Raw genomic sequence first — 25,337 nt, 5'->3', positions numbered from 1 at the left:
TACTACTGTACATACAGGCAGTCCCCAGTTATAGGCAGGATTTCCATTCTCACTGAAACTCAGTGATTTATGGAGCTTGTGGAGCCATAACACTATTACCAGCAAATGGTCTGAATGGCTAAGTTTGTGGGAATGAGTGATATGAGTAAGAGTGAAGATTAGGGTGTAGTAGAAGTCAGTAAGAGTGACTTAGTGACTTGCTGACTTTGGAGGATGTTGAAAAGATGCAGCAAAAGGGTGTTTGTCTGTGAGTGAGTTGAGAGGTTGTGTGAAAAGTAGGGTGACACTATGGTTGGGGCCTTTGGTCTTGAGTGGCTATAAAAGATTTGCTGATAGGTCTGTTTTCTGTGAACAACCAGCCTGCCAAAAAATATATACCGGTGCACAGTTTACACACCTCTCCATTCCGCCTTCGGTAAACCAGCTCATGACCACAACAAACAAAAGACAGACTTATGACCCGACAACACAAACCAAAAATGAGAGCGCTCCCAAACTTTCGACACCACTGCTTACTCATCATTCATGCCCAGTCACTTTTTTTTTCCCCATCTTTCGGGCATCTTATGATATCACGACAACAACCGACAGGTAATTTTAAACAGTGTGGACTGCTTAAAAACATCTAATAAAATAACAAAATAATAATGACTAAATTTATCAACTGACAGGCAATTACCCTTATCTCCTTCTCCCTCCCTCCCCTCAACCTCTTCTTACCTCCTTATCCTCTCTAATCTCCAATTGGGTACTTCGGCTTAGCCATCTCACCTCCTTTATTTCTTACTGCTGCAATATCAATTTTTAATCGGACTATTTACCCCTGTAATACTTAATTTAATTGCAATCAGTACAGTTTTACCAACCAGTTTTAAGCAATGCTTGTGTTAATTTTTCTCTCCTACTATCTCTTCCCATAAATGTTTGAAAAATATATCAAAAATTTCTATGACCTCTCCCCCCTCAGAGCTTCTGCTTCGATGGTGGATTTTGCTACTCTTCTGGAATTTTGGGATTTCCACCATATGGGACTTCTCTCTCTTACCATCTGTCAATGATATCACAACCAAATTGTGTATGACCTCCTTCAATACTCCCAGATGAAGCATCTGCATAAGCTTCCCAATTCATCTTTTCTTCTTCCAACTCTCTCATTAACCCTTCTACTATTATGTTCTTAGCTTTTCTCACTGTTTTAATCAGGCTTTTACATATCTTTCCGTTCGTTACCTTCTTTAAAAGCTTTACTAAAATTCACTAACATTGTATGATATTTCTGGCAGTTGCTATTGTAGCAATACCCTTATTCAACTGCCCTACCACTGGTCTACGTATATCTGCAGTCCTTCTCCAGCCCATTATCATCTCTTTTCCTTCCTGCCCATCTATATTCCCTTCCTATGCTGCACAGGATGCATCCTTCACAGTACATACATGTTTCATCTATTTTAGGTATCTTTTCTTTTTCTGGTGACAATCTTTGAATCCCAGTAACATGTATTCTAGATACTTCCCTCAGAGAATCCCCACCACCATTTTAACTGATTACTCCCCCATACCTACCTGAGCAGGTCCTCTCCATTCATATTCTCTCTTATAGAATACCTCACCTCCCACTATTGCTTCTTCAAATTCATGTTCTAAGACACTGTTTAAAGCAATTCTTATTTTATTACAAGACTCATTTTTGATAAACACTTATCTGGCCTTATGCATTGCATTCAGTGTATCCCTAACTATACTTTCTTCCATATCTTTCTTTCTCCTGACAGGACTTGAACTCTCTTCTCCAATCAAATTTGGCAAAGGGTTTCTTCAAAGTACTAATTGATTAGGGGAGAAACCACCATTATTTATTAAACAGTTCCTCACACTCACTATCCATCTTAATGCTACTGACCAATCCACTTCCTCATCGTCTTTCAACTTTCTTAAGCTTTCTTTAATTATGCCTACCATTTTCTCACATATTCCATTGCTCCATGGAGATACAGATGCTGTGGCCAATACTTTAATATTCCACCATTCTGCCATCCTTATTTTTAATTTTTAAATTCCTCCCGTTGTCTGATAATATTCTAGAAGGCCCTCTAAATATTACAATCATCAATAGGTGTCTTTATGAGAGTTTCCAGTTTTTGTCCTTTATCCAAAAAGTGTCTTATCTTTTATCTAAAAAGCCTAAAAATACCTTTCTGCCATATCTATCACTACCAAGAACTTTCAATCCTCTATCTTTCCCACATACACTGCTACAACTTCGTTAAATGTTTTACTCAAAGAAATTCCCATTATTGGTTTGGCTGGATTTTTTTTTTATATCTTTTATATATCTCACAACTTGCAATCAAATCTGTTAGTAACTTTTTATTTCCCTCCTCTTCATTTTTTTCAAACCATCACTCCACTGTGCTTTTTTCTGTTAGCTTCCATATCTTATCTCCACTTCCATGACCAAATTGTAGATGTAAACTTAACCACTGCACCTTTAATTTCCCTTAGACTTTTTCCCTTCCATCCTTACAGTAACACTTCTTCTACCTTCCTTCTCAAAATTGGTACTATTCTTAGGTGACCCTATTTAACTTCTCTGAACTTTTCCTTCATTTCCCTTATAAAATAATTTACATATGTATAATAAAACAAAACAAAAGAAAAAAGAATTCCTTACCAGACAGAGCTGGAAAGGCCAGTGGGTCATCTGGTTCTATCAGTGGAGGATCATCACTTGAAGGGCTGTGGCTCAGTCCTGGAATGATAATGAAAAAAAATTAGGTTATGTAACAGTACTGTACAAATATAATATTAGCACAGTATATATCTGACAGTACTTTACAGTAGTATAAGACAATTTACATTTATACAGTAAAACTAATAAAAAATCTACTAGTTCCTTCCCATGAGAGGTTGGTGCAGATGCTTCTACCAAGTCGGGTGCAGTGGAATCAGGATATGACATCTTTTCTGCAATAATAAAAATGATAAAAAGGGTTATGTAATGTACTGTACTGTACCATGTACAATAAATATGTATTGTACACATAATGTACTACATACTGTAGTATAAATTCCAGTATTGCTGTGCAGTGTACAGTACTACTGTGTATGTAACAGTTTTGCTATAAAATTTATTACAATTAATAAAAGATTTTATATACAATATGTACCTGTACAGTAGTAAACAAAATAAACTGTGAAGAATTCCTACGTGGTTAAGAGTGGCGATTGGTGCTGGAGAATTACTCTTAAAGCCATGATTCTCTAGCTCAGATTGGACGCTTCCTTTCATCTGCTTCTCGCTTACAGTCTTCTTGTAAAAGGTTAGAGCATACTGAATTTCTTTTTCAAACTCTGTGAATCTTTCCACTTTCGGATCCTGGTCCTTGATCATTACCAGCCCTTGCTTAAAGAGGGCCAAAGCTTGTGACAAGCATTCAGCACTGGGCTTTGTGGCTGGTGCCTCTTCCTTCTCCTCCTCCTCCTCCTCCTCGATCATCTGCTTCTCCATCTCAATGGGGTCCTCTGCTGACAACTCCTCTCCATGGGATTGCAGCAGCTTGTTCACATCCTCAGCTTCCACCTCCAAATTGAGCTTCTTGCTATACTCAACAATGTTCCTTCTAACAACATTAAGACACTCTCGATTCTCAACGCCCATCACAAAATTTGGACACAGTTTTTTCCAGGCCCTATTCAAATTTGATATCTTGACCTCTTTCCAAGCACTCTCAATGTTCTTGACAGCTTCTAAAATACTGTACTTCTTCCAGACTTCCTTGACATTCAACTTGTCACAGCTCTCTTCGACGATCGTGAGGACATGGTGAAATGTCCTCCTGGTGTAGTAAGCCCTGAAGCTAGCAATGACTCCCTGGTTCATCGGTTGTAGCAGCGATGCAGAGTTTGGTGGAAGGTAGACTACCTCCACATTGGGATAAATCTCACTCATTTTAGTAGGGTGACCAGGGGCATTGTCTAACACCAGCAGGACCTTAAATTCCAGACCCTTCTCCTCCAAATACTTCTTAACTGCCGGAAAAAAGTGATCATTAAGCCATTTCTCAATGATAGAAACAGTAACACAGGCTGTCTTGTTAGCCTTCCAAGTGACAGGGAGCTGAGACCTGAAAATTCCCTTAAGTGCCCTTTGATTTTCATTCAAATACACTAACAAGGGCTTCAGCCTGAAGTCACCACTGGCATTGCTTCCAAGAAGTACAGTCACTCTCTTTTTACTGACTTTCTGGTCTGGTGCTGTCTGCTCCTCCTCGGACATGCACACGTGATCGGGCACACACTTCCAAAATAAGCCTGTCTCTTCCATATTGAAAACTTGATCAGCAGTATAACCTCCATCTCTAATGATCTCAGCCAAACAAGTAGGAAATCCTGCTGCTGCTTCCTTGTCTGTAATAGCAGCTTCACCCTGTAACTTGAGGTTGTGCAAATTTGCACGAACCTTGAAACAATTATACCAGCCTCTGCTGGCTACAAATGGTTCACTTCCACTACCTTCCCCTCTCTTCTGCACTACTGCCTTATACAACTCCATTGCCAACTTCTGAATAAAATAAAGCCTCACTGGAACATTTTGTTGGTTTTGGTCTTCGAGCCAGATCTTCAATAACCACTCCATTTCTATAAGATTGGGGTTGCGGTGCTTGCCTAGTCTAGTAGTAGCCTGAACATTATTTTAGTTATTCTCAAAACAAGGTTATGGTCAATTTCGGTGTCCGTCTCGCCTGAAAAAAAAAAAAAAATTAGTTTAACCAAGGCCAAGCATTTGTTATTAAAAATTAGGCTACTTGCTGTCTCCTAACCTACCTACAGTACAGTAGTACTGTACAGTATTACATGTACTGTACTGTACATTCAAAAGACTGTGACGTAAATATATTTATTAATAGGATAAATATTACCAATGACACATCGATTGCTAAATCTGAACCTTTTCATTCAATACATTTTTGAATCCTAGAGAAACCCTGCAAAGGTGTTTGTTCAATTATTTTTAATGTTATTTATGAGGTTTCATGCTTTTATGTGTAAATCAAATAACAAAGTAATAAAAATAATAATTTCTCTCTCTCTCACTTTATCTTTCTGTCTGTCTTTTACTGAGATGAGAGAATTTTTAGGGTACATGTAGTATGTACATGTTTATCCATATTAAAAGAAGCCTCTCCATCTCGTCATGAATATCACTGTGCAGCTGGGAAAGGATGGTTAGTCCTTTGGAAGGCTTGGTGCTCTTTATAGCATCCTCCTGCTTGAGGATGGTACATATTGTTGATGTACTCCTCCCATATTGGCGAGCCAGCTCAGTCACTCGTACACCACTCTCATGTTTTTCTATTATTTCATGCTTTATCTCGATTGTCATCATACGCTTTTTCTTTTCACTACCCTTGTTTGCACTCGCTTGCTTTGGACCCATTGCTTATTCACTTAATTCTGCACTGATTAAAGCAAAAAACATGTAAAAATGCAAATACTGCGGCCGATGCTCAGAGATAACTTTACGCCGCAACAGAGATCCGACAGGAAAGAGCAAGCGATGCTGTCCTTTGTAGCAGCCTCTCGCACACTCGCCACCTAGCGCCGCATCGGGAACTGTCTCACATCCTCGTATCTCAAATTTGTCCTCATATCTCAGGGCAAAAAAATTTGCTCAAAACTTCCTTCGTATCTCAAATTTCTCGTAGGTGTTGGGACACTCGTAATGTCGAGGTATTACTGTGTATATATATATATAAGATATATATATATATAATATATATATATATATATATATATATATATAATAATTATATGTGTGATATATGTATGTATATATATATATATATATATATATATATATATATATATATATTATATATATATTATATATTGTGTGTGTGTGTGTATATATATATATATAATATGTGTGTGTATTTATTATATATATATATATATATATATATATATACTATATATATATATATATATATATATATATATAATATATATATATACATATATATATACATATATATATATATATATATATATATATATATATATATATATATATATATATATATATATACAGGCAGTCCCCGGGTTACGACGGGGGTTCCGTTCTCGAGACGCGTCGTAAGCCGAAAATCGTCGTAAGCCGGAACGACGCCTGGAAATATGTCTTAAACTAATAAAAAGTTATAAAAACCTTACTTGTAATCCTTTGGTTACACTACATGTTGTTTCCTGTAGTTTTATGTACAACCTGGAGTTATTTTCATAAAAGAATGCTGGTTCTTGAAGGTAAAAACTATTGTAATCCTCCTGGTGACACACATTCTTGAAGTTTTATGTACAACCTGGAGTGATTTTGCAAAATCTTGAGGGCTACAAGAAACAGCTGATTACTATTTACGTATCAAATAGACTAATTAAGTAAACGTATTTTTAAATAGGCTTATTATATTAGTATCAACAAAACATTTCCTGCTATGAGTCAGAGGCCGTTTAATGAAACGAACACATCTCTGTCCTATCTGTTCAGAAAATAAATGTTACGTCAATCCCCGAGACGGTGACCATTGTTGCCAAGGCGTCTCTCTCTCTCTCTCTCTCTCTCTCTCTCTCTCTCTCTCTCTCTCTGATCAAATTACACTGGAACTTTGACATACGATTGTCCTAATATACGAATGTTTTGAGATACAACGAAAATTTGCGAAAAAATAAGCTTTGATATACAATGAAATATTTGAGATACGATTTTGCGATGAGTGTTAGTTGTATAGGCGAACCGATAAATGGCGTTCAGTCTGTTTGTTTGTTGGTGCTGCATGTTAACACGTCGTTGTTTAGTTCGTTGTATTTGCGCCTATTTTTCGTGTTATTTTGTCTATTTTATTATTAACCATGGGTCTCAAAGCTAAAGACAAAGCAGGTGATAAGAAAAAACCCAAGAAAATGATTTCGATGGAAGCAAAACATGAAATTATAGCAAAGCATAAACCTTCCAAAGGCATCACCATTATTTCTAAACTACAAAACTGATTAAAATACAAAAAAAATAAAAATTAGTTTAGCAATGTTATTTCATTTGTGTTTATTACGTAGTTATTAGTGTACATACGTAAATAAAAAGAGAACAAATCGTTCCCTGCCACCCTTCCCTACCTCCTCCCCCCGCTGGCCTCACGTCATCTTTCGTTGTGGTAAGTAAAATTCCTTTCTTTTTTTTAATTGATTTTATTAACATTTATTATCATTTATCACATTGCTATGTTATTTTATCATTATGTGTGTTATTACTCATTTATTTTTTGGGTATAAATTGTGTATATTATATGTAATTTAGCTGTGTTTAGGTGTGGTTTCATACCGCTAGAACGGATTAATACATATTACATTATTTTAAAATGGGGTAAAAAAAATGCTTTGAGATACAACTGTTTTGATTTTTTGATATACGACCGATCGTACTTTGGAACAAATTAAATTCGATTATGTCAAGGTTCCAGTGTACTGGATAATGTCTCTCTTTGGATACTTCGATTTTGCCAAATCTTGAGGGCTACAAGACAGTTGATAACTATTTACGTATCATATAGACTAATTAAAAGGTAAAAAGGAAACGATATCTTTAAATAGGCTTATATTATTAGTATCAACAAAACATTTACTGGCATGAGTCAGAGGCCGTTTTAATTTACGAAACGAACACTTCTCTGTCCTTAACTCGGAGCGTCGGAAGACACCCTCTCTCTCTCTCTCTCTCTCTCTCTCTCTCTCATTGTAATCTAACCAGAAACTTCGTTTGTTTATTATTACTGGAAACAAGCAATGATTTTTTTCATTATTTCTGCTTTTGGACTGTTATATGTAAACTTTGCGCACTGCAAGCTAGTTATGTATTCATTTCGCTCGGAAACTAGTTCGCATATGAGGCGTCACTAAAAAACATAGAAAAATACGACATAAAAAGTGTCGAAAATCATCATAACCTCAAAATTTTTGTTGTAATCTAACCAGAAACTTATTTTTATTAATATACTGTGCTAAACTATAAATGATTTTTATCATAGTATGAGTTTTTTAAAAGCGTCGTTAACTCGGACGTCGGAAGCGTCAGCGTCGTAACCTTGGAACAAGCGTCGTAACCAGGACGGATTTTTCCATTGATATTTAAGAAAAAGCGTCGTAACCTCGGAACGTCGTAAGCCGGAACCGTCGTAAACCCGGGGGACTGCTGTATATTATATATATATATATATATATATACATATATATATATAATATATATATACACATATATATATATTATATACATACAGGAGTCCCCTGGGGTTACCGACCGGTTCCGGCTTACGACGTTCCGAGGTTACGACGCTTTTTCTTAAATATTCAATGGAAAAATCCGTCTGGGTTACGACGCTTGTTCGAGGTTACGACGCTGATGCTTCCGACGCTCCGAGTTAACGACGCTTTTAAAAAACGCATACTATGATAAAAATCCTTTATAGTTTAGCACAGTCTTATTAATAAAAATAAGTTTCTGGTTAGATTACAACAAAAATTTGAGGTTTATGATGATTTTCGACACTTTTTATGTCGTATTTTTCGATGTTTTTTAGTGAGCCTCATATGCGGAACTAGTTTCCGAGCGAATGAATACATACTAGCTTGCAGTGCGCAAAGTTTACATATAACAGTCCAAAAGCGCAAATAATGAAAAAATCATTGCTTGTTTCCAGTAATAATAACAAAACGAAGTTTCTGGTTAGATTACAACGCAAATTCCAAGTATCCAAAGAGAGACATTATCCAGTAATTTGATCAGAGAGAGAGAGAGAGAGAGAGAGAGAGAGAGAGAGAGAGAGAAGAGAGGCGTCTTCCGACGCTCCGAGTTAAGGACAGAGAAGTGTTCGTTTCGTTAAACGGCATCTGACTCATGCCAGTAAATGTTTGTTGATATACTAATAATATAAGCTATTTAAAGATACGTTTACTTTCATTAGTCTATAACATAAATAGTAATCAACTGTTCTTGTAGCCCTCAAGATTTGGCAAAATCGAAGTATCCAAAGAGAGACATTATCCAGTATAATTTGATCAGAGAGAGAGAGAGAGAGAGAGAGAGAGAGAGAGAGAGAGAGAGAGAGAGAGAGAGAGAGAGAGAGAGACGCTTTGGCAACAATGGTCTCGGGGATTGACGTAACGTTTATTTTCTGAAACAGATAGACAGAGTAGTGTTCAATTTCATTAAACAGCCTCTGACTCATGGCAGGAAATGTTTTGTTGATACTAATATATAAGCCTATTTAAAGTAACGTTACTTTAATTAGTCTATATGATACGTAAATAGTAATCAGCTGTTCTTGTAGCCCCTCAAGATTTGGCAAAATCACTCCAGGGTTTGTACATAAAACTTCAAGAATGTAAGTGTCACCAGAGGGATTACAATAGTTTTTACCTTCAAGAACCAGCATTCTTTTATGAAAATAACTCCAGGTTGTACATAAAACTACAGGAAACAACATGTAGTGTAACCAAAGGATTACAAGTAAGGTTTTTATAACTTTTTATTAGATTAAGACATATTTCCAAACGACGTTCCGGCTTACGACGATTTTCGGCTTACAACGCGTCTCAAGAACGGAACCCCCGTCGTGACCCTGGCCCGGGGACTGCCTGTATATATATATATATATATATATATATATATATATATATATATATATATTTATATTTATTTTATTTATATTTATATTTATATATATATATATATATATATATATATATATATATATATATATATATATATATATATATATATATATATATATATATATATATATTTATATATATATATATATATTATATTTATATATATTTATATTTATATTTATATTTATATTTATATTTATATTTATATTTATATTTATATTTATATATATATATATATATATATATATATATATATATATATATATATATATATATATATATATATATATATATATAAGGGATTTTGACGGAGGAAAAATCTATTTCTGGGGAGAGACCTGTGTCGCCCGGTGAAAAGGTCCTTCTTAATACTTTTCTGATAGAATAATTTCCAAATATACCAGAGAAAAGTTAAACCATTGGTATGCAAGAGGGTTACTACCCTCGCGCGAGCCGGACCTCAAGGGCGGTCGTGTATAAAGAAGTGCGTGTGAAAGCCACTAAACACAGGTCATCTTCCAATTAGATTACTCCTTCGTCAACACCATGAACACGGGATGCGCCGATACAGCGGTCTCAACCACACCGCTCCGACTCAACCAGTCCCCGCCCGATGCGAGCGCCATCTTACATCCTTCTGTCATAGATTTCAGTAATGGCTTGGAAAGGAATGGGATGGGAAACAGGGTAGGGTTTCACCGGGCGACACAGGTCTCTCCCCAGAAATAGATTTTTCCTCCGTCAAAATCCCTTTCTGGGTCGACCTGTGTTTCGCGTGAAAAAATACCAGAGAATGCCTTCCAAGCTCATGAATTGAAATTAATAAAAAGCATAACGAAAACATCATTAATAGATCAATCTTCATTAAGTAATAGTAGAATATAAAACTTAATGTCTAAAGTTAAGAATATAAACTCATATATAGCTTAATCCCTAAATATGCATACATCAATCTTAATTTCTAAACTTAAGAATATAACTTATTTATAACTTAATTACTAAATATGTATACCTAAACAAAAATGTAAAAGAGTCATATACAGTTTTAATAATCTAATATATACAGGTATGATTAAGCCGAATCTAAGAATGAACGATATTCTAAGGAGAAGCATGATACTTGGGTGGCTGAATCTGATCTACCGAGGTGAGAGGCATCGTGGCGAGAGTGGCAGGTAGAAAGGTGACAGTATAAGGAATGGGACGAAATTGAAGTAAGGAAAGTTAGTCAGAAGAGATTAAACTCCCCGCCGCTATAGTGGAAAATTTTAAGGCTTGAATATTCTTTCTTAGATAGTGGCGTTTAAAGACCCGAGGGAGATTTCCCAACCCGTATACTTCTTAAGGTCATCAAAATTCATATTTTGAAAATAATTAATTGAGGTAGCTATAGCCCGAATATCATGAGCATGTGGAAAAGATTCTGGATTAGCTTGCTTTATGAAGTAGAGTATTTGCTGTCTAATACCTTGAATTGAGATAGTACCCCCTTTCTCTCTGGCAAATAAATGACCAGAGGAACATGAGGAGGATTCTAGCTAAAAAGGCTTTTAAGATGTTACCACAGGACATAGGGATGTATCCTGAGGTAGAGGAATAATTTTCCAAGGAGACCATCTATTTTGAGGATCTTCATTTTTAGCTAGGAAACTCCTATCCGGAGAGAGCAGTACTTCTCCTGATGGGAGGAAATCTAAGTTCTCAGGATTACGTGAGAGAGCTGCTAATTCTGATATTCTGGCACCTGAGGCCATGGCTGTAAGAAACAAAGTTTTTCTCAGTAAGAGAAATGTAAGAGCAAGATTCGTTGTTGATATCCGAGGCTAGTTTTAAAACATCGTTTAAAAACCACGTGACCTTTGAGGACGAATTGTAGGTCTAAGTCGAGCACAAGCTTTGGGAATGGATGAAAAATAAGAATCTGCTCATTATATTAAATCCAACTTGAAAAATCTTTTTCAGAGCCGACTTAATCGTAGTAAATAGTACTAGCGGCTAGGCCTTTATCAAACAAGGTTTTAAAAAATGAAATGGCCAATTTGGGGTCATTTGAAGAATATCTAAATTCTTTATAAACTCCGCTAACTTCTTAACAGCCGAATCATATTGCCTAAGCGTTGAATCCCTTTTGTCAGATTCTATGAAAATAAGACGTTCTCCGGATCGATATTTGCATCTTTATGAGCAGCAAATTCATGAAGTCCACAAGTTAGGGTTTTGAACTACTCTTGAGGAAGCTGACACAGTCTGAGTTTGAACTATTTGTATCAACTTTGGATGTGGGATCCGTCTGGGATGGAGCTTCAGCTCTAGTAGGAGCGGAAACCAATTGCTTTTGGGCCAGTTGGGTGTTACTAGGGCCACTGATCCTTTGAAGAAACGTAGTTTGTGTAACACCTTCATCAGAAGATTCACTGGAGGGAACAGATAAATCTTCTGCCAGTGGTTCCAATCTAAGGTTAATGCGTCCATGGCATAGGCCTGAGGGTCCAGGTTGGGGCTACGTAGCAAGGAAGTTTGTGGTTGGTGCATGTCGCAAACAAGTCTACCTGGAGATCTGGAACTAGTCTGGTTATCCACCGAAATGAATTCATGTCTAGGGACCACTCCGATTCTAAAGGCTTGGTTCTGGATAAAGCGTCCGCTATAACATTTTCTGGGCTCAGCTCGTGTCGGCCTATGAAAGTATCCTTAATATCATTCTTTCTAGGTAAAATTAGCCTAAAATTACCAGAGAAAAACAAAATTAAGAAAATGTCAGTAAAACTGACATCGCTCACTCTTAAAAAGAAGTGTCGGTATGATAAAGGGGCGGGGAGTGTGGAACACTACCACGAGCCAAACACCAATTAGAACTTCCTATCAGAATCCCCCCAAGAGAGAGCTGATACCAACGGGCGATGCAGCCTCTACTACTACTACTAGAGGACGCCACGGACAGCAGCGCCCCTAGCGGACATCCTTAATTTTTAGCGCCAGCGACAAGTCGCCATTTTCTTGTGCTCGTGCTTTATTGGATTTTATCCGTACTATCTACGATGGAACGCTCTGCAATTGCCACGGCTAAGTTAAGTAACTCATAAGTAACATTTTACCATAGTTTTATCTTCCGGGTACCAGTATTTTCCTCTTAATAGGTCATATACGGTTTCCCCGGTTGTCTCGTGGCGGCCATGCCGCCTCGTAAGAATTCCCGGCCTCCATACTGGGACTTCTTATACTTTATGGGCTTACTTTATCACATTCATTGTTTTACATCGAGTTTTAGCTAGTTCAGCCCTCCTACCATTCTCTTAGCTTGGTATTTAGGGCTATTATTATTATTTTCCGGCCCAGCATCCCGGCTCTTGCTCTACATCGGCTATCGCTGGCTCCGAGTAGGCTCCTGTTTCTTGGAACAGTCTGCCTCCTCCTGGGCTTCTTTCTCTTTTACTAAAAGTGTCTCTTCCACCTTTCGATGTATATTTATTTATTTATTTTTTATTGGGGTTAGGCTAGCCTAGGTGCTTGTTCCATGTATTGGTACAGCTTGGTTCACGTGGCCCTACCACGGTTGTGTTGCTCGCGGCCTAGGCCACTTGCGGTCACGTGTTCCATAGCACCTTACCCTGCCCCTTCCCCTCCCCTCTGATATAGGGAGGGAGCTGGGGGACCCCTTGGTTGTTATGACAACCTCATCGCTCTCTCACACTTTCGGAGGTGACCAGGGGTCCTCCCAGCGGGGGGTATAGGGCGACCACTATGAGGTACCGGGTCTCCATGCGGGTAGTTGGTGAGGCGGGGAGGAGTAGGCCATCCCTCTTTTCTCGCTCCCGCCGTGTTTCGCCGAGACCTTCCTCCCCCCCTCCCCAGTTGCTCAGCCTCCTCCCTTACGATACGAAGGAGCCTCCCGTCGCAGCCGGGGCACCTTTGGTTATAGGTTACTTTATGGCTCCGCTAGAGCGGCAGGGTGGAGGGTACTACGAGTGGTCGGTTGCTTGCCTACTATATCCTTATATATCTCTCCCCCGCTACCGGAAGGGAGCTTACTCCTTACCTACGCACTCTTCTAGTAGACGGGCGGAGAGAAGTTGTTTTATTTTTGTTATTTTAAGGATATATACCCTAATTATACATATTTTACAATGAATTGTGTGTTATTATTATTATTTTATCAACCATCCCCGCCATTTTCCGTCGTGGTTTCCATTACCACCACTCCTAGTTGGTTGATTCTTGTGCTTCCGCCATAGGCGGAGCCATAGTCTATATACCAACCTAGTTACCACACGTATTTTGGCGGGGCTCTGGTTTTATCTAACTTTATCGCTCCGGCACCAGCGGAGCATATGTTAGGCTGTAAGTGTTTACTTGGTACTCATGTACTTTTTCACTTACAGGCTACCAACTGCCAGGTCCCAGCCTGTAATGCGACGCTTTACGACCCCTGTGGACATGACGAGTGCAGGTCTCACGCCCCTTGTGCCACGTCGTTCAACGAGACGATTGTCTGGCACCCTGAAGCCTGCGCCATATGCTACGACCTGGTCGGTCAGCTGGGAGATGGGGTAAGTCCATTATAGGCTTACTTATGATGTTACTAACAACTTCTAGTCGTAAGTTTGTTAAACCCCACGTTCCACAATTGGCAGCTAATCTCACCTTTCTTTCAGGCTAGCGGTGTGGGAAGTCGCCCTCGCCACCCTGAAAGCGTGGGTGGGCGGCTTTGGCAAGAACGCCGCCAAGGGCCAGCCCTACATCTTGGACAGGAAGCTGGCCATCCAGATCTTCCCCGCGGGCAAGTCGACGGGTTACGTCGACCCCTCGTCCGCTGCCCCACTGATAGCCTCCATCCAGCAAGACCTCCAGCAATCGTTTGGGGTCGTAGCCTCCCCCAGGAGTCGGTCCCGGACGTCGCTGCCCTGGACAATTAACTGAGCCCACGGCGGTAGGTGGGGCAGGATTTGTTAGTTGAGGTAGGTATGTCGGGCGCCCAAGGTCTTTCCTTGGCGCTCCTGGATCTTCTCCTGTCCCCTCTTCTTCGCTTCTTTCCAAGGCTTTGCGGGATCCGAGATCCCTATTCGCCCTCCCGCTCTCTCTGTACCTCCTAAGGAGAAGGGAAGAGAGAACCGAAGACCTTATCTAAGTCGACTTCTAGGAGTCGTCTTCGTCTCTTCGGCTAGGAAGTTGTCGACTTCCTATGCGATGCGGTGAAGGCAAAGCCGGGCTCTTCCCAATCGAAGAGCTCCAGAAGCAAGGCTTCGAAGGAGAAGGCTCGCGCTCCCACCGAGTCACTGCCTTCTCCCGCCTCCACTGCTTCCACTCCGGCTATGCCGGCAGGGGTAGCAAGCACCAGCACCTTCGATCCCTCTACTTTCTCAGCAGGGGTGATGGAACAGGTGGGCGTGCTAGTAGGCTCCCAAATCTCCGCACTAGGAACGCGGTTCGAGCAGATGTTTGCGCAATTATCAAACAGTCTGTCTCAATCTGGACAGTCAATCCAGGACCTCTCTAATAGAATGAGAGAGAATGAGGACCGAGTAGCTGGGCTAGCTCAGGCTCCTCCCCCAGTCTCCCCAGCATCTAGCACGGGGATTCTTCAACTTCCACCTTATGACTCCTTGCCAGCTTTCTCTATGGAGAACCCATGGAGAGTAGCTGCCTACGCTCCATTCAAGGACGGAATGATTTCTATCTCGGAGTGGGAACTCGAAGGATTGAGGACTTCGAGTTCTACCCTCCGGGTCTGACGCAGCCTTTCATCGGGTATGCTAGGCTGACGCCAACGGCTCTAACGAGAGAAGACAAAATCTCTAAGGAGTCAGTTCTTTATAGTAGAGATCACGCCCAGCGGGAATGGGTTCACTGCCTTGAGGACTGGGAGTGTACTAACACTAAACTCCAGGCCTACAAGAGTCCCTTCACTATTTTCGCGACGGAAGAGGAGGTTTCTCTTCCGTTCGCCACGAAATTAGTGGGAGAAGTCCCTTCAGGCAGTCCTCAATGATGAGCCCATTCCACAGTTGAGGGAGGCGGAGTCTACTTCTCCGCTCTTCCCGCCTTCGGAGAATTGTGGGAAAACCTGCCAGCTACATTCACGCTGGGTAAACTCAAGCCGACTGCGCCATGGACCCAGTTCGGTGAGAAATTACCTAGGCTTTGGCCGGATTCCCTAATCCAGGCAGAGTTCGATGCGCGAACTTAGGTTTGGCGGCAGGTCCCTCAATTCCCTCATCGTTACAGAAATGGCTGCTCTTTCCTACGCTACGGAACCGCTGTTCAAGATTCTGGCGAAATCTCAGTTTCAGACGGTTCTGTCGACGCTTTTGACTTCTTCCAGGCTAGGAGGAAACTGCCGGAAGCATGTCCTACAAGAGTGCACAATCAGGCATGAGCCTAATAGACTCTTGGCTGCAAGCATGTGGGGAGCGGATCTCTTCCCAGAGTCTGCAGTGAACGAGGTCCACCACGAAGCTGCTAGACTCAACCAGAGCCTTAGAGCTAGGTGGGGTATTTCCTCAAAGAGGAAACAGGAATCCGTCCCACTGCTGGCAAGAAACCAAAGAAGGCTGGTAAGAGGTTCCAGCCATATAAAAAACTCCCAGCAACAGCAGCAATTTGTGCAGGCAGTCCCAGTTACCCAACAGGGACAACCTTCCACCTCTAAGCAGAACCAACCTTTCCTCCTGGTGCCCCAGCAATCTCAACCATCCACTTCCTACGCTATCTCGCCGGCCTTCAACCCTGCTTATGAGGCTCAAGGCTACTCTCAACCGAGAGGTAGGGCGAGAGGTTACTTTCGTCAGCGTGGCGCAGGAAGGGGCACGAGGAGTAGACAGTTCAGAGGAGGCGTGGTGGCCAACCCGCCCATCAGCAACAATGAGGCTCCCCAGGTAGGAGGGAGGCCTGTTCCTCTTCCGCCACAGGGGGGGGTTCAGCAATTGGGCACAGAGCATAGTGTCCAAAGGATTAGGCTGGAGTTGGATCAAAGATCCTCCTCCAATCAAATCATTTCATCAGGTACCGTCAAAGGAATTGATAGATTACGCGGAAGAACTCCTTCAGAAAGGAGCTATTGCGAGAGTCAAACAGCTAAAATTTCAAGGGCGCTTATTCAGCGTGCCAAGAAAGGCTCAACAAAAAGAAGGGTAATCTTAGACTTGTCAAAGCTAAACTCTCTTTCATTCGCTGCGACAAGTTCAAGATGCTTACCCTCTCGCAGTAAGGACCTTACTTCCGCGTGGAGCCGTCACATGCTCCATCGATCTTACAGACGCATACTATCATATCCCTATAGCCAGGCACTTCCGCCCATTCCTAGGATTCAGGCTAGGAATCAGACATTCTCATTCAAAGTGATGCCCTTCGGTCGGTCTGAATGTAGCCCCCAGGGTATTCCAAAGATAGCAGAAGTGGTTGTACAACAATTGAGAGCTCAGGGAATCATGGTAGCGCATACCTCGACGATTGGTTGATCTGGGCACCACAGTCGAGGAATGTCTCGAAGCTACCGGAAAAGGTAGTTCACTTTCTGGAACATCTGGGGTTCCAGATAAACAAAACGAAATCCTCCAGGACTACTTATTTCTCCGGAATCGCGATTTTTTCAGTGGCTAGGATCCAATGGGATTTGTCTTCCCACAATCTATCAATTCCAGTGGCCAAACGGAAGGAAATAGCAAAATCTGTCAAGCAATTCCTCAAATGCAAACAAACGTCAAGAAGAAACCAGGAGAGAATCCTAGGGTCTCTTCAGTTTGCTTCGGTAACAGATATCTTCTGAAAGCAAGGCTGAAAGATATAAATCGAATTTGGCGGTCAAAAGCAAACTCCAAATATCGAGACAAGTTGTCAGTGATTCCACAGATCCTCCGCAACCAACTACGGCCTTGGTCAAAAGTAAAGAACTTAGCCAAGAAAGTACCCCTTCAATATCCCCTCCCAGTGCTAACCATTCACACGGATGCATCCCTGTCCGGGTGGGGGGATACTCTCAGTTCAAACAGGTTCAGGGGACTTGGTCAGTTTCAATTTCGCCAGCTCCACATAAACGTGTTGGAAGCAATGGCAGTGATTTCTTACTCTGAGAGACTGCTTCCCCCGAAGAAGTCTCATCTAAGGCTAGTTTTGGACAGTGCAGTGGTGGTTCATTGCATCAACAGAGGAGGGTCCAAATCCAAACATGTGACCATGTCATGATAGCCATCTTTGCATTAGCAAACAAACACAAATGGCATCTGTCTGCCACTCACTTGGCTAGGAGTAAGAAATGTGATAGCAGACGCTCTGTCCCGGTCAGTTCCTCTGGAATCAGAGTGGGTCTCTGGACGTCAGGTCATTCCAGTGGGTAAGCCGGAGAGTCGTCCCCAGGTCTCCAAGTGGAATCTCTTCGCCTCACAGTGAACCACAAGCTCCCTGCTATGTGGCCCCCAACCTGGACCCTCTGGCTTATGCCACGGACGCCCTGTCCGTTAGATTGGAATCAGTGGAGGAGAATTTATGTTTTTCCTCCAGTGAATCTTCTCTTGAAAGTCCTAGACAACTAAGGTCTTTAAAAGGGATAGTAGCTCTGATTGCACCGGACTGGCCCAAGAGCAACTGGTATCCCCGTTCTCTTGGAATTGGTCTCCGACCTCAACGGATCCCCAATCCCAAAAACTATCACAATCAGTACAAATGAGGACTGTGTTCGCTTCCTCAGGAACTCTCCAGACCCTACTTTATGGACTTCATGAAGTTTGCGGCTAATAAAGATGCTGACATTGATCCACAGATATTCTCTTCCTAGAATCAGATAAGATAGAGTCAACCATTAGACAAATATGACTCAGCTGTTAAAATTAGCATCTTTCTTGAGAGAATCGAACACTACAACCATGACAGTTAATTTGGCTATATCCTTTTTCAGATCCTTATTTGAAAAAGGTTAGCAGCTAGCACGATTACCACTCATAAATCGGCTTTGAAGAAAATCTTTCAAGTAGGTTTTCAGATAGATTTGACTGAATCTTATTTCACATCTATCCTAAAGCCTGTGCTAGACTTAGACCTTCCCAGAGGCCTACTACAGTTTCATGGGTTCTTAAATGACGTCCTCAAACTAGCTTCAGATACTGACAACTCATCTTGTACATTCATAATGCTCCTGAGGAAGACATTATTACTTATTAAGCCTAGCCTCAGGAGCTAGAATTTCAGAACTGTCGGCTCTATCCAGGGATGCGGGTCATGTGGAATTCCTCCCATCAGGAGAAGTTCTACTTGCTCCGGATCGTAGCTTTTTAGCCAAAAATGAAGATCCTCTTGCAAGGTGGGCCCCTTGGAAGGTTATCCCACTTCCACAGGATCCTTCTCTCTGCCCAGTATCAACTCTTAGAGCCTTTCTATCTCGTACTTCTTCTAGATCCTCAGGTGCTCTCTCTTCAGAGAGAAAAAGGTGGTACTTTATCAGTTAAAGGCATTAGACAGCAAATCCTTTACTTCATTAAACAAGCCAACCCTGAGTCATTCCCAAAAGCACATGATATCAGGGGAGTAGCCACCTCAATTAATTATTTCCAACATATGAACTTTGAGGATCTTAGAAAGTATACTGGATGGAAATCTCCGACAGTTCTTTAAACGGCATTATTTAAAGTCCCTTGGGAATCTTTAAAAGTTTTTCAGCAGTAGCAGCGGGAAACCATAGTTTCCCCTGATACTGTTTATTTAGTTGTAGTATAGATCCAGGTCTCCTTTCTACCTACATCAACCACATGCTCACCCTATCGTCAGCTACTCAAACATCATAGCCTTAGCCGTTGTATCATATAGTGGATTGTCCTTATTTTTTTTGCTAGGGACATCCACATTTGTACTGATAAATGTACTTCAGTGTACCTACCCTTATTTTTATGCTAGGGTAGGACACGATATGTATATATCACCATTTTGTCTTTATGATGAACTTCAGTCACAATGTATTTGTATATATTTTGGAATATTTGTATTGATGATGGATTTCAGTGTACCTACCCTTATTTTATGCTAGGGTAGGACACATGGGTGTATATATTTTATATTTTTGTATTTTTGTTAAGTAAATCCCAATTTTTCCTTATTTTACATGCATATCTGTAATTTACTTTATTACCATTTAAGTACTTTAAGATTACTAACATTCCTTTATTTTACTGTTAAAATAAGTTAGTTTAAGTGCTTAATTTGTATGCTGTAATTGATTTACTTATATTATATCCATCATTTTAAACTGTTTTTCATTGTTCCCTTTTCCATCTTGTCTGTTTCTCTGGTACTCTTTCATAGGCCGACACGAGCTGAGCCAGAAAAGGGAGTTTTGACGAAGGAAAAAATCTATTTCTGGGTGATTGCCTCGTGTCGCCCTATGAAACCCCCCTCCCCCCCCCTTTTTATGGTTTGTTTTCCCCCCCTTGCAGGACAAGATATTTTAACTGTTTTAATTAATGGATGTCCGCTAGGGGCGCTGCTGTCCGTGGCGTCCTCTAGTAGCAGTAGTAGAGGCTGCATCGCCCGTTGGTATCAGCTTCTCTCTTGGGGGATTCTGATAGGAAGTCTAATTGGTGTTTGGCTCGTGGTAGTGTTCCACACTCGCCCCTTTATCATCTACCGACACTTCTTTTTAAGAAGTGAGCGAGTCACGTTTTACTGACATTTTCTTAATTTTGTTTTTGTTTTTCTCTCTGGTAATTTAGGCTAATTTTACCTAGAAAAGAATGATATTAAGGATACTTTCATAGGGCGACACGAGCCAATCACCCAGAAATAGATTTTTCCTTCGTCAAAATCCCTTTTTTACTCCTGCCAGATGTGTTGCTGACAGGAACCAGTTTCTTTTTGCTGCCAAGGAAAATATTGCTACTAGAACATGATTCAGATTGGGTGATTTGGAACCTCCTCTGTTTTATGCAGTGGACTATGGCCACTGAATTGTCTGAGACTATCCTCACATGACTTGTCTTGTGGTGATGAGCAATTGTTTCAAGGTTAGAAACACTGCCATTGCTTCCAACACATTTATGTGAAACTGTTTCATATTGAGTGCCAGATTCCCTGAAACATTTGGTGTTGGAGTAACCCCCCAACCACTGAGTGACGCGTCGGTATGAATCGTCACTTGAGGAGGGGGATTTGTAAAGGAACTGATTTGGTCAGTTTCTTGGACTGTGTCCATGGGAGTAGTCTCTTTATTAAAACGGAGGGAATTGTAGATACTTTGTCTCTTAAATGTATCTTTTGCTCTCTTTTTCCAAACTCGATGATGTCTTTGAGTTTGGCTTTCAGTAGGACGTCTGTTACTGAGGCAAATTGGAGTAAGCCAAGAATTCTTTCTAAAGCTCGTCTTGTTATCATTTTGTTCTTGATCAATTGTTTTGTTGCTAATGCTATCTCTTTGGCTTTCTTGGGTGGAAGAGATAGCTTGTGCTCTTTCAAGTCCCAATGAATACCCAGCAATCGAACTGACTTGCTGGTTGTAGCCGGGATTTTTCGAAGTTCAACTGAAATCCTAGACTTTGCAAGAACTGAATTACTTTGTTTGTTGCTTTGTGGCAATCTTCTACTGTTTCGCCCAAATGAGCCAATCGTCTAGGTAGGCTACTAGCAGTATTCCTTGGTTTCCTGAGTTGTTGTAATACTGTCTCTCCTAGTTTCGTAAATATCCTGGGAGCAATGTTGAGGCCGAACGGCATCACCTTGAATGCATAGGATTTTCTGCCTAAGCGGAAGCCTAGGTAGGGAGAGAAATTTCTTGCCATCGGAACTGATAATAAGCGTCTGTAAGATCTATAGAGGTGGTGACGGCCCCACGGGGAAGTAAGGTCCGTACCTGTGAGACAGTCAGCATACGGAACTTGTCGCAGAGAATGTAAGAATTCAGTTTGGACAAGTCCAGGACTACTCTTCTTTTGTTCGAATTCTTCTTTGGAACAGTGAACAGACGTCCCTGGAATTTTAGGCTTTTTACTCTCTTTATAGCTTTTTTCTGTAGGAGATCTTTGGTGTATTCTTTCAGATCCGGTGTAGGTGTCTGAAAGAAATTCACCGGAGGAGGTGGGGACCCCTTCTTCCACTTCCAACCCAGACCCTTGGAAACAATACTGTGTGCCCAAGGGCTGAAGGTCCATTGATCTCTGACCGGTACAGTCTCCCTCCTACCCGGTCCTTCTCATTGATTATGGGTCGGCCTTGTATCCTCTACCACCCTTTGCGCCTCTGGTTCTAGGTCCGCCACGTTGGCGGAACTGTCCTCTAGCTCTATTACCACCGGATTGTCGAGGGTATCCTCGAAGGCTCCGGTGGTTCTTCGTAGGCCGGGTTAAATGCCGGAGAAGACATCCATGTTGCAGTGGCTGGTGACTGTACGCCCTGAGGTGCGGGTACAATCATAAATTGTTGTGGTTGAGTGGTTTTTGATGTCGAAGGTTTCGACACTTGGGTTGGAGGATTTGTTTGTTGGCGTTGCTGACTTCGGAACCCCTTGTAAGTAGTAAAATACTTTGTTTCTTCTTTGGGTTCTGGTGCTTTGCTGTAGGGTCGAACTTCCGTTTCCGTTGGAAGAGAGACCCCAACGAACTCGAAGGGGTTTTGGTTCGTCCTGGCCGCCTCCTGTAGCAACCTTGTCTACTTCTTCTTGGAGGAAATAGATTCTTTCCCCAGAAGGAAGACTTGATCAGTCTATTAGGCTCGTGCCTAATAGTCGCCTCAGCTAACACATGTTTTTCCTGCAGCTTTTCCTGGCTGCAATGATTCATGAAGGTCCAGCTGATAAGTTTGTAAGAGGCTCTTAGCTAAGACCTTGAAAAGCTGCTCTTCTTTATATATGGAGGCCACCAACTCCAGTGATGTCACTGCGTTGATGGACCTAGCCAACCTGATCTTGCCTCAAACTCTGCCTTAAGTAAGTTTATCCGGCAGTTCGGAGTCTTTCTGAAAACAAAGAAGACGCACAGTCTGCGTCTAGTTTTCCGACTGTGAAAAGTCGACGGAACGTCCTGCCAGAATTCTCAGTGGCTGGCATGAGGGCGAGGAAGGTAGCATCCGTCTCTTTGAGACTCGCATTTGGCAGATCAATCATTCTCAGCCTGAATTGTAAAGCTCTGTGATCTTATCAATGAACAGAGAAGCGATGTCCTGTGGGAGATGTAAAGATCGTATACGATCCTTTGTGAGGGGTTAATTTTGTGTTTGTACAACCCCAATCAGTCATAATGCGAGCCAGACAGCTTGGGCTTGTTTCCTTCGGGAAAATAACTGTTTCCTAGGAACTTATCCATTCTGACTAATGCATTCTCCGTCAGTCTGACAAACCCATTGAAAGGAAACTGAAGTCCTTCTGGGTAGAACTCGAAAATCTGACAATGGTCGAGTACCCAGACCCTCAAGGGTTAGTGTGCCATCCAAGTATGGAGCGTGGAGTGCAAACCGCCAAGGGTTGTTCTTATCGAACGGCGGTAATTTTGATGCATCCGGAACTGTCGATGGAGCAGCTTGAGTTCCGGATTGGGAGTATACCTGCGATCAGATCTCTGATCGGCTTTAGCTGCTCCGCCACTATGTCAGTCACCGACTGCGTGGCTGGAGTGGGAGCCGGAGTAGGAGGAATTCTCTCATCCAGCCTCTCATCCACTACCTCTCTAAACCTTGACAAAAGTTTGTCCACGAGGAGGTCAGACCTTGTAGGTCAAGCTCCGTCGTCTTGGGTTTAGGCGAGGACTTACCCCTCTGTCCTTTAGAAGGAGGAGGTGCCTTGGCAGCTGGCGAAGAATCATACGAAGTCGATGGCCTAGGGGCCGGAGACGACGCTGATTTCGCCAACGGAGTTGACTTAGACGCCTTCGATGAAGGCTTTGATGCCTTCAAAGGCTTCACCTTGGGTCGGACTGACCTAGAACCTTCCCAAGGTGAAGGAACAGATTTATCGAAACCTAGAAAAGAAGAGGAAGAAGAAGAGGGGGTAGGAGAAATGAAGGATCCTGCCGGAACCTCTACGCCACTTACCTGCTCATCCATCGGTTCTAGATGGATGTCTAGAGCAGCCACATCTCCCGTCAGTTGTTGGTCGTCCTGGTTTGGAGCCATAGACCGCTCGAATGGCTTCTATAATCGGAGTCAGCTACTTCACTCTTTACTCCAGCCGACGGAGACCTTGGGGAACAGACGGGTAGCTAAAGTGCTATCCAACACATAAGGGCAACCTTGTGGAGCATTACGGCCGAATCCAGACACCCACTGTCGAAGACTTGCCTTGGCCGCCTTCAAACTCTCCTCATCCGCCTGTAAGAGGGGATAGGAATAAACGGGTCGCATTGACTAACACTTAAACTATAATTATGTCTATATTAATCAAACAATCAAGAATTGTATACCCATTTGTTACTTGATCTTACCTCATCGTTTAACAAGATTGAGGTCAACTCAAAACACCATGCGCAAGACTCCAGGAACCAGATCTGTACGGGGTCTGCCTTCTTCAGCAATGAAAGAGATCGAGCAATGAGCGTGGGACCGACAGCAGTCATGTCCCACCGGATCACTGAAATTCCCAGGACATCCTTGGAAGGCGCAACGGACTTTCTGTAATATAATATTTTAAATAAGTACTCACTCTCCTTAATGAACTAACTTAGAAATAGAGCATGCAAGTATTCTTAACTTAGCATGCATATAAAGTCTCGTTGTAGCTAACACTATTAAACGGAGAGTGTAACGTATGTTAAACCGAAATATTCACAATTTTATTCCGTATATCCCGGATGTCCGGTGATCTCCGGAGAAAATGACTACCGTATCAACAAGGTAAATCCATATTTCTTTTTAGAGAATAATATTTAATCTTGCTAATCTCCGGTGAAGTACATCACTGGAGCCATATTACCGGAGCTGAGGATGTGTACCATATCGAGAAAACGGAAAGCCTAACAGGGGAAGGTGTTCCCAATCGGCCTAGGCAATGCCGGAGATGATGTGCCAAAACATCTCATACCACATGATAAAATCAACTAACATTTCTAATGGTAACCTTTTAATAAGACGGATCGTCGCCGGTGGATTCTCTCCGGCGAACGGATGTTCCGTAAGGTAATTCTTATTGAATTATCTACCACTCCACCTTTTCCATATCTTCCCCAAGCCATGGCGGGGGGCGGGGGGAGAAAGGAAGGGGGCTTATGATAGAACATGCTGGGCGGAATACCGAAAGAAACGCAAATGGCGGCCGATAGTGGTTGATCTTAACCACGATGTTAATGGACCATTCGCGATAACTTATAGCGTATAGTACCACCAAAAACAGAATTACCGATTAAAGTTAATTCTTCGGTAAAGTCGGGGAACACTATAGCAAGTGGTTCCCAAGACTACTTTAGTTTATATTGGCATTAACACTTGGGTGGTATACTCTATGATACAATGTTATCGGTCTGGACCAAGAACAGAGGCCTAGGCTAACTATGTTCAAGAATGGTACTACCTCATGTATGGAAAACCTTGAATGAAAATATAAAATATAATAGTTTATCTAGATTAAACTAAAGCCTAATAACCTTAATACGTAGCCAAGCTTAAAGTACAATCAGGTCACGAAAGAGGGGGATTAATCCAGCCTCTTTTGCACGGAAGGGGGA

At 41.6% G+C, this 25,337-nt stretch overlaps 1 protein-coding gene across 1 annotated transcript in view; it reads right to left on the bottom strand.

The window, feature by feature from the left end:
• Nucleotides 1-25,337, bottom strand: part of LOC135204649 (tigger transposable element-derived protein 1-like) — a gene marked incomplete at its 5' end in the record, with an annotated part of 265,628 nt that overhangs the window by 228,053 nt on the left and 12,238 nt on the right. The window contains 2 exon segments of the mRNA XM_064234797.1: nucleotides 2,672-2,749; nucleotides 3,193-4,742. Coding sequence (XP_064090867.1) covers nucleotides 2,672-2,749; nucleotides 3,193-4,636 — 1,522 coding nt within the window.

The sequence above is a fragment of the Macrobrachium nipponense genome, chromosome 47 (assembly GCF_015104395.2).
Source record: "Macrobrachium nipponense isolate FS-2020 chromosome 47, ASM1510439v2, whole genome shotgun sequence".
Lineage (NCBI taxonomy): Eukaryota > Metazoa > Arthropoda > Malacostraca > Decapoda > Palaemonidae > Macrobrachium > Macrobrachium nipponense.
Note: the sequence above shows the minus strand (reverse complement) of the source record. Positions and strands in the feature narration are given on the sequence as shown.